We start from the raw sequence: 15576 nt of genomic DNA, 5'->3' as shown, positions 1-15576 counted from the left end.
ATGTTCTTTTTTTGGAGTAGACGACCTTTTATCATGTTAATGTGAGAGCACCCATTTAACTAAAAGCCACCCGCAGTCGCCGTATGTAAATAAAGCAAGTTGCACAACTGAAAACTCCTTTCACTTCCATTTACCTCGACCTGTCACAGAGAGCTGAATTTTCCGATTCTTACCGCAACTGTGACAAAAAAAGAACATATTCTTTCTCCTCTCCAAACATGGAGGTCCCTCGAGTTCGGGGCAATTCAAGTTTCCTTTCAGTCGCTGCCTAACCGTTTCAAGGGTTGGTACCCAGAAGAGAAGGGAAGACGTCTTAATAGGGTGGTGCAGAAAAGTATCGACTCAAAGATGCATCGAGATGCTTAATTGGACAATTTGGAATTGATGCAATTAAGTCACATAATCGATTTTCAAATTCAAAATAAACAGTTTGATGGTTGTGTTTCACTTTTTTGCTCGGACAATAAAGTTTTAAGGTTTAAGTTGCATTACGGCTGAAGGGCACATGTGCGAGCCCGGTGTGAGCACAGAAAAAAAAAGCAAAAAAATAAGATGCAACACGGCAGAAGAACAAAGCAGCAGCGGCCAAAGTGCAATAAAAATCAAGTCGTCAACTGGACAACTGCTAACTGTAAAACTTGCCGTGCAGAAAGTAAAATATTTTCATCATTAATTTGAGGAAGCACATTAGCACGCTGAGCTAACGTTAGCCTCAGCTAACAACGGAGGGAAACTAGCGACCCAGCCCAACCAAAGATCGAAGAGTCTGCTTAATGTAACAAAGCATGTGACATTTGTTTGTATCTTGATTTTAAAGTAGAGTTCATATTTATCTGGCTTTTTATGTTAATTGATGGAGAAAGCCATGTGCGGTAAGATAGAAAATTGATATATGATTTCCATGCATCGCACAATCGAATCGAATCATAGAACGGTGAATCTTAACAGAATCAAATCTTGCAGACAGTGGCAATGCACATCCTCGTCTTAATGACAGGATTATACTTTTGTATTTACTTAGACTTCTGTATTTCATTAAAAGCGCACCCAGACATGGAAATGTTTGGCTGTCTTCAAATTCCCCCCAGCACATCATGCCAATGCTACTGTTAAAATGAATCAATGAATCAATGAATCAATGAATCAATGAATTAATGAATCAATGAATCAATGAATCAATGAATCAACAAATCAATGAATCCATGAACCAATCAAACAATCAATCCATCACATGGACACAGAAATGACAGTAAGTTGTTGAAATAGGGAATTGTCCAAAATCCCTCAAGTGAATTTGCAATCTCTCAGTGTAGTTTTGCATAATTATTCTAGCAATACTTGATGTTCCAGTAAGCATTTCTAGCTGGTTATAAAAAAGTCTGTTGCGGTGATGCATGGGGTGGAAAACTTAACAGTTGCAAACTTTGAAAAATGAAAGTTAGCTTTTTTAATAGTTTAATTCAAATGAATAATTGTTAAAATGATCTAAACCATCATCTCCTATGAGCCCCGTCTACCCCAAATACATTCATGATCCATTCAACAACTAACACTGCTGTGTGCTACGTGTGTGTGTGTGTGTGTGTGTGTGTGTGTGTGTGTGTGTAAGAGAGAGTGAGTCTGATTGGTGGGACTGAAAGCAAATGCACATATATCACACCGTGGTTTTAATAATCTAACCTGAAATCTGCTTAGTCATGCTTTGATACAGCCTCACAATATTTTCTAGAAAGCTCACCTGAAGTGAGTCTGCAGGCCCTGCAGGTTCTAGGTCAGCTCATGGAACTCACCGAGGGATGAGAAGTCACGAAAGTGTACACACACACACACACACACACACACACACACACACACACACACACACACACACACACACACACACACACACACACACTCAAAGACAGATGCGGTTACTATGCAAATACAATTTCCCGATGAATAGAAACCTAGATTTCATCCAAATTTGTAATAACAAGAAGATTAAATGTTAATTAAAGCCACTCAGATTGTTCAGAAGGAATAATTATAATTTATAGCTCTTACAACTCTATACCGTCTACATCCGAGCGGTTGGAACAGCGTGTCCGTGCGGCGCATAATGATATGGAATATTCTGCCAGTAACCAAAGCTAAAGTCTGACCTTTCCTCATTTATTGTTTGGACTCAGAGGGATGCCTCACACTTGCTGGAGGCTTCATTTTTTCACCAGCGACTGCATAATGGAACCTCCCCTCTCTTCCCCTTCGTCGTCCTCCTCCTCCTCACTCACTCCGGCGTGACCCCATCTTCCCTCCGCCCCCTTATCTCCTCCCTGTTGCAATACTTCTTCTCCTCCCTCCTGCTTGACTCTGGCACCACGGTGAGTTATAGGCCCATGAATCGCTCTGTTTCCAAGTCTCAGCATTTCTCACTTGGCCCGCTGACCCTTCTTTATTACAGCAAACCCCATCAATAAATTTGATCAGCTCCGTCCCTACAAATGTATGATTCACTTCTTACCGCTTACGGAGATCAATCTAAATACCTTCCGCGAATCAATTAAGGCAGTTTGGGAGAAAAAACATATTTCAAAATAGAAATGATAGATGTGCTTAGATATTTTTTTTTCTCTTTCGTTACATATTTTCTGAAAATCCCCGCCAAAAAGTTGCAAGTGAGCCAGCAGTCAAAATGCTGCAATGCAGACGGAGACATAAGAGATAGAAAATTGAAAAAAAAAGTGATAAGCAGAGCCGCTAGTAAGGTTTTCATGAGGTTGTGTGTGTGATTGTGTCTCAGGTGGTGCAAACCGGCCACGGACCGTAATGTTTGACACACCGGACTCTCTGCCGGTTCAGCTTTGTGTATCGGATAAAATAAACATTTTAAATCCCAGACTGCCGATAAAGATGTTTAACGCATCCTAAACATCTACAAGCAGGTTGCTTTTGATGGATTGGAGAAGGTGAGACGCGCTTCTAATCCACGCTTGTAAACAAGTGCTACGCCGATAAATATGGATCGATCATTTAAAAGAGATGAGAACGAATATTTCGTTCGCAGTCGTAATCAACCGCATCGCTGCCGTTACTGGATGGCTCGCAAAAAAACAAAACCCTGAGTCAGAACTTGCCACCGGGCGGGGAATCTCAACTGTCAAACTTCCTCCCCTAGTAAATATTGTGTGATTATTTACATTTTGGCTGAACTGTAATTGCAGCTGTTCAATCGAGAGGCATGCACGAACGAAACGTGATTTTTCAAGTTGAGGGAAAAGACGAAGGACGGCCGACTGATCTTCTGGTTTGATGTATTCACCGCCTTGAGGAGTAAAACCAAGTGCTATGTCTCGGTGTTGGCCGGCCCTTCTTTATGGGTTTTATTTCTTTTTTATCACCCATAAACAAACTGATGCACCGCATTCCGAGAGAGCTCTTGTTTTGATTTAATCTGCTCCGTGACGTGAAAGGCCGTGCCATATTTATGAAAATATTAAGCATTCTAGATTTGGCTTTTCTCCTTTTTTCTTTAACCCCCTTTCCCCCACCTCCCTTCCCCTCTTGCAGCAGAGTGTGTTTCATAGTATGGGCTGAAGCAACTCCACATTGATCAAGTCAGCCCGCAGCTCTTTACAAGTGTTGCACAGCAACCTCCCGAAATGTACTTTCATTGAGTTTCCACGCAGCGCTTCATCCCGGAGGCGTCCGTGCACAACTGACTGTGAAAGCTCGTGAAAACAGTTCAGGCTGCTAAAACAGAGGTTCCAGTGTTGTGAGAAAGTAAGAAATACCTTCATTGTCACATTCAGTTATACATATTATACAAACCACTGCGTTTAACCCATCATGGATAACCCATGCGTAGAAGGGAGCCAAAGAGTAGCACCAGGGGAGCAGTTAGTGTCTTTCCCAAACACACTTTGACTGGCTAGGACAGGGGCGTCAAACTCAAATACACAATGGGCCAAAATTCAAAACTGGGACAAAGTTGCAGGCCAACATTGATATTTATTCAAAAAAATATTTCGCCAGATATAACAATGAACCTTTTCATATGGACCCAAACAAGTTTTGCTTAAAAACTGAATATGGACCAAGCATAGCTTAATATGATACAATATATAACTTTATATTGCACACATGCAAAATCCTGTTTCTGCCTAAGTAGCAGAGTCCCGGTATTAGCATAAGGGCGCTATGAGCACTGTACACAGAGGAGAGGGTGTTTATGGGTCCTGTTTTGATTTTCGTGCAAAAACATCAGCAGAAAATTTGGGGATTTGTAGAATTAGCAATACATGGACTGTAGACTAAACCGGCGGGCCAGCTCTCACAGTCATTTGGTATGGCTTTGTGGGCCAAATATAATGACAGTGCGGGCCAAATTTGGCCCGCGGGCCAGAGTTTGACACCTATGGGCTAGGAGGAGCTGGGAATCGAACCAGGAATGTTCGGTTCAATCCCGGACAACCGGCTGAGCCATGCCTTCCCCTTATTTTCATTTAAGAAATACAGTAACCAGACAAAAGTATCCATTGCAGGGTTGCAGACGTTGAGTGCATCACACATGGAGACCCTCTTTTCCACAGGGGATGATTGACATTGTTCACCAAAGCAGCAAACAAGGTTGGCTTTTTCTACCTCATATCAGCTGGTCTTGACATAGCGCTTTATGTTGGAGATGCTTTCCATTGCACGTGGGTTCACGGGGGAACCTTGCCATTGGTGTATGAATGTTCCGTGGATCTGCAACTCAAGGACATCTGGCTCTTCCAGTTTGAGAGACAAGTCATTTACTCTGTTCTTTATCTGCGATGGTGATTTATTCCCTCTTACGCAGGTGGGCAGCAGCTTTTTTTTAATTCAATTGGTAGCATCCCTTCAGTGTTTTACATCGGCCTATAGCGTGAAGTTTTTATTCTTTGTTTTGTTCAATGATAGTGTTAAAATTCATCAAACGTGTACCCAGCATGCATTTTAAACAAACATCCCTTTCGCTTATATTGGACGCAATAATGTACCCATCATCCCCATGGTGTCCGAGACACTGCAGATCCCAGCAAGCACTGCGAGAAACTTCAAATTTACGCGTCAATCCTTTTCTTTTTTCCACAAACTGAAGGCGGTTTGGTTGCCTGAGCAGGGGAAGGGGTTCTCAGTTGGTCCTGCAACCCCTGGATGTATAAATATTGCCCATCGCTGTGTATTTTAATCAGGCTGCTAAAGATTGATGCCTGCAGCCGTCATGTTAACGGTGAGCATTAATCAAAAAGGCCACAGCATTTTGCTCCTGTCAGCACCTGATGTCTCTCACACACACACACACACATACACCGACACGCGTGCCTTGTTGAGGATCGGACATAGGGCAGCAAGGACGCTTGCACGCACACACACAAACACACACACACACACACACACACACACACACACACACACACATACAATTTTGATAGACATGGTCATACATCAGACCCACCCTGGGACGTATTGGGAGGCCTCCCCAGGAGAGAGGGCTCTTAAAGGATATGGAGATTGATCAGAGCTAACAATCTTACAAGAAACTGGCCGGTCACATGACTCAGTGAAATATTCCAGTGACAAAAAAACTGCAGCTGCATTTACACCAACATAAAATTTACATATAAACTCACATATATATATATATATATATATATATATATATATAGATGGATAGATATATTTTTTTCCACTTACCTTTCCCTATGTCATTCATCTTTCATACAAATTAGTTTTACTTCCTGGATTTGTAATCGCATGATAATAATAATAATTATTATTATAATGATTGCTACTATTATATACTATAGATTAGCGTTATAAATATCCCAATAAATAATTTATTTAAGTAATAATAATGATAATAATAACAACAATAATAATAATAATAGTAAGCATAGTAATGATTATTATTATTATTATTATGATTATTATTATTATTGTTATTGTTATCATTATTATTATTATTATTATTATTATTATTATTATTATTATTATTGTTGTTGTTGTTGTTGTTGTTGTTATTGTTTTATTAATAGTAACTATTATAATAATTATTATTATTATCAGTTGTATTTTTATTATTAGTAGTACTATTAGTATTGTTATTATTGTTATATAATTATAGAATTTAAGAATAAGACTAAGAATAAGAATAATAAGCCATATATTAGTATTATAAATAACACAAGAAATAATTTTGCATGTAAAAGAATATCTTTAAGGAGGGCTTATACTGTATGTGCTGATTCCTGCAAGAAAGTAAGGAAGAGGTCTGGAAATACTCTTTATCCTTGTTTGAATTGTAAAAATGCATCAATCTTCCCTCCATAGCAACTAAACATGACCAGAAGTAATGGCAAAGGTCACAATGGATACTTCTAATGGCACAGTCATGGGTACCTTTATCTTGAGTAAAATGTTTTGACGGATCAATACATAAAAAGGTTAAAGATGGGAAAAATAACAAAAAAAAAAAAAACCAACACCCATTTAAATCTGCATCTCCATGATATTTCATCACTAAACTGAGAAAAGGACTGTCACTGTCCTCGTTTACAGCGCTAGGGAAACGAAATCAGAAAGCTGGTGGGATTTTGAAGTCCCATAAACAGTTAGGGTTACTAGTGACACAATCTGGTGAGGATCGTAAAACCTGCTTTATTCGGCTTGACCGACCCTCCACCAACAAATGTGCCAAGGGTTATATTACGTATAAGGGAGATATTGTAGAGGAGATATTTAAAAGTACACTGAGGCCCTGCCCTTTGTGTGGCCTCTTGTGATCGCTGTTGACATACCGGATAATAATGAGGTGATCTTTTGGTGTGGAGAACAGCCTGGATAAACATTTCACGTTCAACAAATTAGCCAATCAGCTAAACAAACAAAGCACGCACGGAGGCGGACCGTATTCCCTTAGCCCGAGCCGGAGCGCCGTGCAATCGGACTGCTGATGTTTAGTGCTGCGGACAGATCGTGGTAGAGCGTTACCCTCAGCGGGGCAGAAACTGGAGAAACGCACTGTGTTCCTTCTATCTTTACCTTTCCCTCTCCTGTTCACATGGAAACATGCCTGGTTGTATGATAAATTCATAAGCTTCCCCTTTGGGTACACCATCGGGGAAGTGCCACCCACCAGGAATTGGATAATATAGAAAGTCAGAGCAAGTAACATTTTGATGGTTAAGAAGATATTTATAACTAAACCAGACTCTTCTATTATTTGTAACTTGGGATCTTAGAATCAGAGTTGCAGTTTCATGACATCAGAAATGATGACGCAAACTATGCCGTCCTGCACTTTTGAACCGCAGCCTATTGCATGGTAGAGCTACCAATGTTACCCATGTTCATTTTACTGACAGGTCAGAAAAAGGTTGCGGAGCTGCAGCGTTCCCCCTGTGCGTTCTTATCAGGTCTTCTCGAAGCTGCGCTTGTCTTACACATGGGGAACATGTGGTAATGTCACAAAACCAGAACGATAATGAACTGATCTTGTAAAATATGGTTCAGAATCTACAGTGGTACCTGGCCGGGACTTGGATGGCGCATCGGATTTCTAAACAGACTTATTATTAGATATGCAGATCATTTTAGAAATATTTTCCATACTAGTGAGCACACCTGAATGAAAGCCACTAAAAAGAAACATATCAATATATATGTATACATATAGGCCCCATTGTTTATAAGCCGCCAGGTTTCCACATTGTAACATGAGATATTTATTTACACAGAAACATTTTTTTTTACTTTTAATTAAAAACATACCAGTAACATCCACAAAGTACTGGAAATCCTTTTTTTTTTTTCCAAACAGTGTTAACTGTAACACAGCTGATGAAAAAGATTAATGATAAATAATACAAGGAAAAATCCATCCATTATCTATCCCCGCTTTGTCCTACTCCAGCTGATCGCTACCTTCGTCTTCCTCCTGCGCACTGAAACCATCTAAGTCTCCTTCGGTGTCGGAATTGAACGGCATTAGAATTTCACAGTCATTTCACTGGTTTGATGTGACGAGGCTAAATGCTTTGGGGGTATGAGGCTTGTTAGCCCCCCAAAAAATCCATGAATCAGCCACACCGTTGTCTAAGCCACCGTGTTCAAAGAGTATGAAAAATGTCAGCTTATAGTCCAGAAATTACAGAAACTGAAACTAAACAAACGCCACATCTCATTTTCGAGGGATTTTTCAAGGGTTTTTTCTGCACAGGTTTTTCGGAAACCCGTGCTGACACGAGGAAATCTTGATTTCCCCTCATCAATTTTATCTATGCAAAATGATTATTCATTTATTTATTTACTTGCTTGTTAAGTTATTGTTTCTTTTTTTTTTTTTTTTACATATTACTCTTGTTTTGTCGTTTGTGCAAATGTGCAAAAGGGTTGACAGAGAAACAGTGGAAAAACCTGACCAGGGAGCCTCTACAATATACGAGCCATATGTTTAAGACAACCGCCGCTTTGGTGGTGATGTCGACATATCTTTAAAATTATATTTATCAGGTATTATGTCCGCATCAACAAACAAGTGATCGCCTTCTCTTGTTTGTCCATAGAATACATTTATCAAGGAAAGCCAGTCAGTCTGCTTCAATCAGAGCTGCGGGTCAAACATTGTAATCAGAGAGAAAGAAATAACACTCAGCATTTGGAATCAGGGCATGTTTACTCTCAGTTGCATCCTTGCAGGAGTTGGAGTTGCAGGTACGGCAGACAGTTTTCTTGCTTAGAATAGTTCACTTTAAGTTGTATTATGTGTTGCTAGTTTTGGTTAACTTGAAGCCATTTAAAAAAAAAAACACACACAACTAAAAGTCCAGGCTGCTTGAAGGATTTATAATATTTTTTGTTTTATTCACATTCAGAGCTCCTGGAAGAACCCTTTCAAGTGGCTGTTTTTAGGCTACATTCTCCTTGGCCTCGCAACTGCAATACAAAATGCAAAACTTTCAGATGCTCCACAACTGCATGGTGCAGGAGTGGGAAATTACTTTGGCTGGCGGGCCACATTTCTTTTTTAATTTTTATGCGTGGGCCTACTAGGTATCATGTAAATTGAACAAAATGAAAATTGCAATTTAAATATTTACATTTTTGGGCATTTTAGTTCAACTTTAAAATCTTTAATGTACATATATATATATATACCAACATTATTTTGTATGTAATCATCCATACAACATGAAACAAAAAGAAAAAATAAGGAGTTTCTAAATACTTGAATTGAAAATATTTAAAGAAAATAGTTTGGTGGGCCGGATTAAAAAGCAAAATGGGCCGGATGTGGCCCAGGTCTGTCATGGTGTAATTGTTAACACCTGCAAAGGCAACACTGGCAGGAGTTCACTGGACTCCAGAGTTTACCGATCGTTGGATTATTTCAGCGTCCGTCTTAATTTTATTGAGACAAATTAATTGTTGAAACGATCCATATATTCCTCCAAACCTGTTATGCCAGTTTCCCATTAATGCCGCTGCCCACGGCCGGAGCTGCAGCGCAACCCGGCGAGCTGGCGGGACCGCTCCGGGGATCTGGGCTAGTCGCATTTCAAAGCATCTGTCAGTAACTTCAAATACGCTTCAGTTAACCGCCCATATGCCGGAGGACGCTAATTAATGATGAAGTCCACGCCGGGCTATAAATCATTAGTAATGAATAAACACCAAAATCACAAGGATGCCATCACAGTGATGCATGACACAAGGTTTTCACACGAGTTGTATAGTCTAGACCAGATGTGCCCAATATGTTGATCGCGACCTACCGGTCGATCGCAAAGGTAGTGTGTTCAGATCGCATGGCATTAAAACGTAGACGTCGGCCTTCCATCCTCACTATGAAATTTTGTCGCTTGACTGACAAGTCGGTCTGTCCAATCTGACCTTTTCTGAGAAGCGCGTTCTAGAGAGCTAGCAAGTTAGCCTCCGATTTATTTCTTCTAAACTTATGGGTATGAAAATGAGTGGATAAGCTGGACCAAGTAAAAAGACTAAAATGTATCACTTCCTTACGGAATGGGAGGTGGACTTTTTTTTTTTACTATGTCATTTTTAAAGTGTGTTTCCCTCATCAGCCAGTCTGCCATTGCTATGCCGAAAAAGGGAAATGTGGAGCTGCATTTTCAGACCGTTCATAAAAACTACAACCCCGACTTCCCTCCGAAAAGTGAGCTGAGAAGGAGGAAGTTGAAGGAACTAAAATCCCAGCTGTCAGGACAGCAGTCATTTTTCTCACATCTAACTTCGACTATGTTGCTGACTCCATTCAAGTCACCAAAATAAGGTATTTCCCAAAAAAAGTACTCTGTTGTCGTGTGCCACAAGAGTTCATGCAGCTATGCAAGATCCACAAACATTTATTATGCTAAGTATACTCAGTAGATATATCAATAAATATATATTCAGCATTTTTAGTGGAGGTAGATCATTTTTACGTGGTCATTTGCAAAGTAATTCACAAGGCAAAAAAGTGTGGGCACCCCTGGTCTAGACATATGTTTTCCCTTGACTCAGATGTAGAAACATATTTCCCATGCATGCGCAGGACATACTTGCATAACACATTTATAGTTAACAGGAAAGATGATGTCAATTATTAAAAGCTACGCTCACTGCTTTGCATGTAAATTTTACGCGGATCGTTTTCCAGGAGGATTTAGCAACCACATGGAAATTGAAGTGAGCAGCACCGACGCAGTTAACTGAATTGTGCTTGAAGGTCCTTTATTTTGTTTTCTCTGTTGCACTTTGGAGTAACTGCAGAGCCCGTCTGGTAATGAGTTTTTATCAGGACGTACTTCGTTAAAAAGGGTGTCGGTCGTCAAATGCGGTGACAAAAGTTATTGTCGGAATATCTCAAGGCAGATGTAAGAAAGGCTGGAAGTGATACTGTTAGCTTTAAAAAAAAAAAATGAAAATGTTATGAAATTGAATGAAATTCAAAAACAGAATTGAAAAAATATATATCAATAAATAAATGAATAAAAACACCTAAAAAGAAATAAATAAATAGATCAATAAATACACAAACATTGATAAATTGATAAATAAACATTAGCTATATTAGATATTTTAGTGTTTTTTTGTTCCCGTTAAGTCCAATGTTGTTTTTCAATGTCACCCCGAGTATTAAATCTTTCAGTGTAAATGAACTCCTCCCCTAAACCGATTGCAACATCTGTCTGCCATCAAGGTGATGTATTGTTGTACGTGTCAGTCGTAACCTTAAACACCTTTAAAAAACTTTTTAAAGATCTTTTCAACACACTTTTAAATGCTCATGTTACGAAACATATTGCGGGAGCGGAGCGTGGAACGGATCTGAACAAAACGGGTCCTTATACTACCTTAGGCTTGATTTGGAAAATGCAGAAAAAAGACAATGAGCCGAAAAGGAGGACAGAATCGACTCTGGACGATAAATTCTGATGAAGGAGACGTTTAACTCACGTGACCGATCCGCCGCTTCTGCTGTCGGCTCATTCCTCGACGCAAACATCTCTGATAAACACGTGTGGGCCGCATCTCAGTCTCAGATTCAACAAATAAATAACTAAATCAATGATAGAAGGAAGACTAACTGGAAAACAGAAACGAGACGCAGTCAAAGGATCCAGTAAGCCTCAGGCCCTTTCAAGTCCAGAGTGAAAGAGTCTGAATGTGCTTTCACAGCTTGGTTTATTCCCCTACTTTATCGTCTTTATTTTAGTTTAGCTTTTCCTCTTGTCTGCAGAGCATCAGCTTATTAGCTTCCTTAAAGAGATGCCTCACACTCACGAGCCATCCTGGTTGTTGATCTTGGGTCTGGCCAGAGGGGGAAATGCAAAGAATCGCCATCCGTGACAAGTTCAACGCTTGTTATTCTTTTGCTCATAAACGTTAATTTATCGGAAAACATACCATGCATCATTTACAACCATGCGACTGACTCACAGATAATCAATGTTCCAGTCATTCATGGATTTTGCACTGATACTTAAACAATCAAAAAACTAACTATTAGAAAAAAAACAAAAAGGGAAAACATATAGGTTTAATTCGTCACTACCGAAAGGAGAGTGTGTTGACTTGGATGACTTTGGATGTGTGGAATACAAATGAAATGGTTACACACACACATAGTTGAGGGTCTAAGAAACTTTTTGTTCTTTTCTGTCAAATTGCTCATTTGGAAAAGTATGAGGTAAAAGAAAAATAAATAAATAAATAAAAAAACAAAAACAAAACCTAAAAAAGAAAAGGAAAGAAAAACAATTAAGAAAAATATGCTTGGCTCTGAAAACAGCTTGATGCTGTCTAATTTGCTGTTGAAGCATTTTTCACTGCCTGTGCATCTAAATGCTTTCAATACAGATTAATTGGTGCACTGAATGATAGATGAGGCCCATTATTGCCACAGGATCCCCCGCTCGCTTGTGTACCCGCCCCGGGTGCACGCTCACGCGATGAGATGATGACGACGCGTGCACGAGCTGGCAGGTATTCTACCTTTGCTGCAGCTGCGGGATTGCAGGGTGGGCGCAGCTAAGATTTGGAAAAAAAACGTGTTAAGCACTTGGAACAAGGGTGAGGCTAGTATGTAAATTTTTTTAAGTCAATGTATCTCCCTTTTAGATGATCCGATGTGTGTGTGTGTGTGCGAGTTTGTGTGTGTGTGTTAACTCCTGTCAGTGCAGAACATGAGGAGCCTACAGAGGAGTGTGGCAGCACTGCAGATGCTGTGGAGATGGATCAGGGAGGGGATCCGTTTGACAAGAAAATGGTAATCATTGCATGGCGAGCCAGAAAGCGTCATATTTCTCGACTGACTCTAATAAGCTTCATCTCCTTTCATTCCTGTCTTTTCTCATACTTCCCACGTCACATTCCCACTCTCCTCCCCGGCATCCTGGCGGCAGGCTGGAAAGCAGATGCTCACTGCAAAGGCCAGTAGGAGAAAACCTGCATCTCCTCAGCTGCAGTAGCTCGGGGTGAGAACAACAGAAGGTGCTTCCCGTTTATAGGCAGCAACGGATGTACATCTGTAAACACACGTAAACTCCCATTTCATACCACTTATATTTTTGCAATTTATGATTTTTGCACACCTGTTTGCACATTGTTGCAAACAACGGTAGGGTAAATTAGGTAAATTCCTTGCTGGGCGCTAATTTTCTAGCATCACTTGTTTTTAACAGGACGACTAACAGGACACACTGCACATATGCAGGTCCCTGTCATAAAGCACGTTTCACCCTTGAGATCCATCCGTTTTGCAAAAACAAACTTGCATTTGTGTCTCTGACAGACATAAAGGAAAGTTAGACCAATGAAGGACAAAAACACTTGGAATCCAACTGCTACTGGATTGAGGATTTCCACATTAAAAACACACAAACAGTATATTATGTGGGCGGAGTGATTAGCGCTCCTCAGGGATCCAACAGTTCACCAGCGAGACGTACTGCAGAAAAAACAACATAGATAATAAATGAATGTATAATATATTTCATATATGTATGTATAAATACGTCCGAAGATATATCATTCGATTGCATATGTTTTGCATTTTGTCGTGCTATGTTATTTATTTGCATTGTGTTTGTGTGTGTGTGTGTGTGTGTGTGTGTTGGGGAGCCAAGTAGGGCACTTTTTGGTTGTACAATGTGCTTTTATATCATTTATAGTTCACGATTTTAAAAAGAAAAGACAATCGCAGCTCTTTAGACAAGCTTATGTGCTCCTGGTAAAAGCAACTCCATGTTATCATGGTCTCTGAAACAACCGCCTTTTAAAGTGCGGGAGAGATGACCTTAAGCCTTAAGACTGGTTTATCGCTGTTTGCCCAAAACCCAACTTAAACATATCCATGAATTAATAAAGGTACACGGGGAAAAAAGCAGCCTATCACAGAAAAGAGCGATGGATTCCTGCGCTGCGAACACACAACATAATCCACTCTGAAAAACAAAAATATGATGTAAACATATGGCTGATATAAAACCAGCCACATAAATAACATTTTTCTCAGCTTTAAAAGTTTGGAGATGATATCCTTCCCTCCTGGAAGAAAACACAAGCATTCTCTTTTTTCCGATGATCACTATCTGTCTACCACAAGTCTGTTTTCATCTCAAGTTCAAGACACGGTTCAGGTGCGATTCTCCAAACATCGTTTTTTTCAACATTTCAAAAAAACAGTTTTTCCCCAGACCTGCGTCTTCATATTGGGTATAAATAAAACTGCTGTTTGGGTCCTATAACCAGCCGTTGAATCGATGCTGATGCGATTAATTCTTTCAATTCAATCGCAAATAAAATACACTTCTCAAGCAAACGCATATTGGATACGTATAAAGATATCAGTTCCGTAATGCCGAATCCATGTAACCTCACTCAAATTGGTTTTCCTCATTGCTTTTGATCGGAGCGTTCACACTTCCTGCTCCGCTAAAACCACCTTGTAGGTTATGTGATGAGGGCGTGACGGGCCGCAGAGCTGCGCGCTCGCTACTTTGTTTCTCCATTACCAGGTAGACAGCAAAACAATTCCACCCCCGCCGCTCTGGTACTTGAGTCAGAGCTGCAACTGGCCAGCGCACTCACACACACACACATACACACACACACACACACACACACACACATATGCACACACACTGATAATATTCTAAGCCTGTTAGATACAAACTTGAGACCACATTGATCTGCAAAGGATAACTTGTGCTATTTAGAGCAACTGGATGTGTGTGTGTGTGAGTGTGTGTGTGTGTGTGTGTGTGTTTGCTTGCGTGCGTGCCTGTGCATGCGCGTCTGTTAAAAAATAAAACAGAAAATGGTAAGTAATTATAATAATAACAATAACAAAACACCAATAATAATAATAATAATAATCAATAAATGCCTAAACATCAAACTATGCATGGTAAAAATTTACAAAGTATTTGTGAGAAGGTGATACTGTGCATTGTATTTTGTGTTTTTGTGTGTGTTTGTGTTTGTGTGTGTTTGTGTTTGTGTGTGTTTGTGTGTGTTCCCGTTTGTGTGTGTTGTGCACGTGAATGAGCTAATCTCCTGCTGCTGTGCAAGTATGTCTGGTCTGAAAATGAGATTATCGTTGAAATATCCTCCTAAAAGACCTTCATTAAGTCACAAAAGAGCCCATGATGATTTTCGCTGGGTGCATAATACGTGGAGGATGAAATATTTGAAACTATAATAGATCAGCAAGAATATCTAGGTACGCGTTATGAACTAAAGGATGTAATTACAAAGAATTGGGTCTCCTCAGGCCAGATTGCGAGTAATTTTTCATTACCAACATGGTAGTTCAATTGCACCCTTCGTAATATCTCTGCTTGATCGGCACATTACCGCCTCCATCTACGTCAGTTCTGTTCTGCAGTTGCAACCTTCCTTGTTACTTCTTCAGTTGTCGGCGCTACATTAGTGGAAGTCAGAAATATAGGAAACGTGGCTGATTACAATGAAACCCAACGAGCACTTCCTGTCCAGCAGATATAACGTTAACCTTCACTTGGAGATATTGATATGGATTTCTGATATGCAACATTTTTAATTTAAGTA

General features: G+C 39.9%; 1 protein-coding gene across 1 annotated transcript in view; it reads right to left on the bottom strand.

Moving 5' to 3' along the window:
- The window catches only part of clmpa (CXADR like membrane protein a), a 49665-nt gene extending 38138 nt beyond the window's left edge, over positions 1–11527 (bottom strand). Inside the window, exon 1 of the mRNA XM_086160715.1 lies at positions 11461–11527. Coding sequence (XP_086016841.1) covers positions 11461–11509 — 49 coding nt within the window. The 5' untranslated portion in view covers positions 11510–11527. The remainder of the gene's footprint in view (positions 1–11460) is intronic.
- Between the last annotated feature and the right edge of the window lie 4049 nt (positions 11528–15576).

Source organism: Fistularia commersonii, chromosome 15 (genome assembly GCF_037954325.1).
Source record: "Fistularia commersonii isolate RoL2024-O1a breed Wild chromosome 15, RoL_Fcom_v1.0, whole genome shotgun sequence".
NCBI classification, from domain to species: domain Eukaryota; kingdom Metazoa; phylum Chordata; class Actinopteri; order Syngnathiformes; family Fistulariidae; genus Fistularia; species Fistularia commersonii.
Note: the sequence above shows the minus strand (reverse complement) of the source record. Positions and strands in the feature narration are given on the sequence as shown.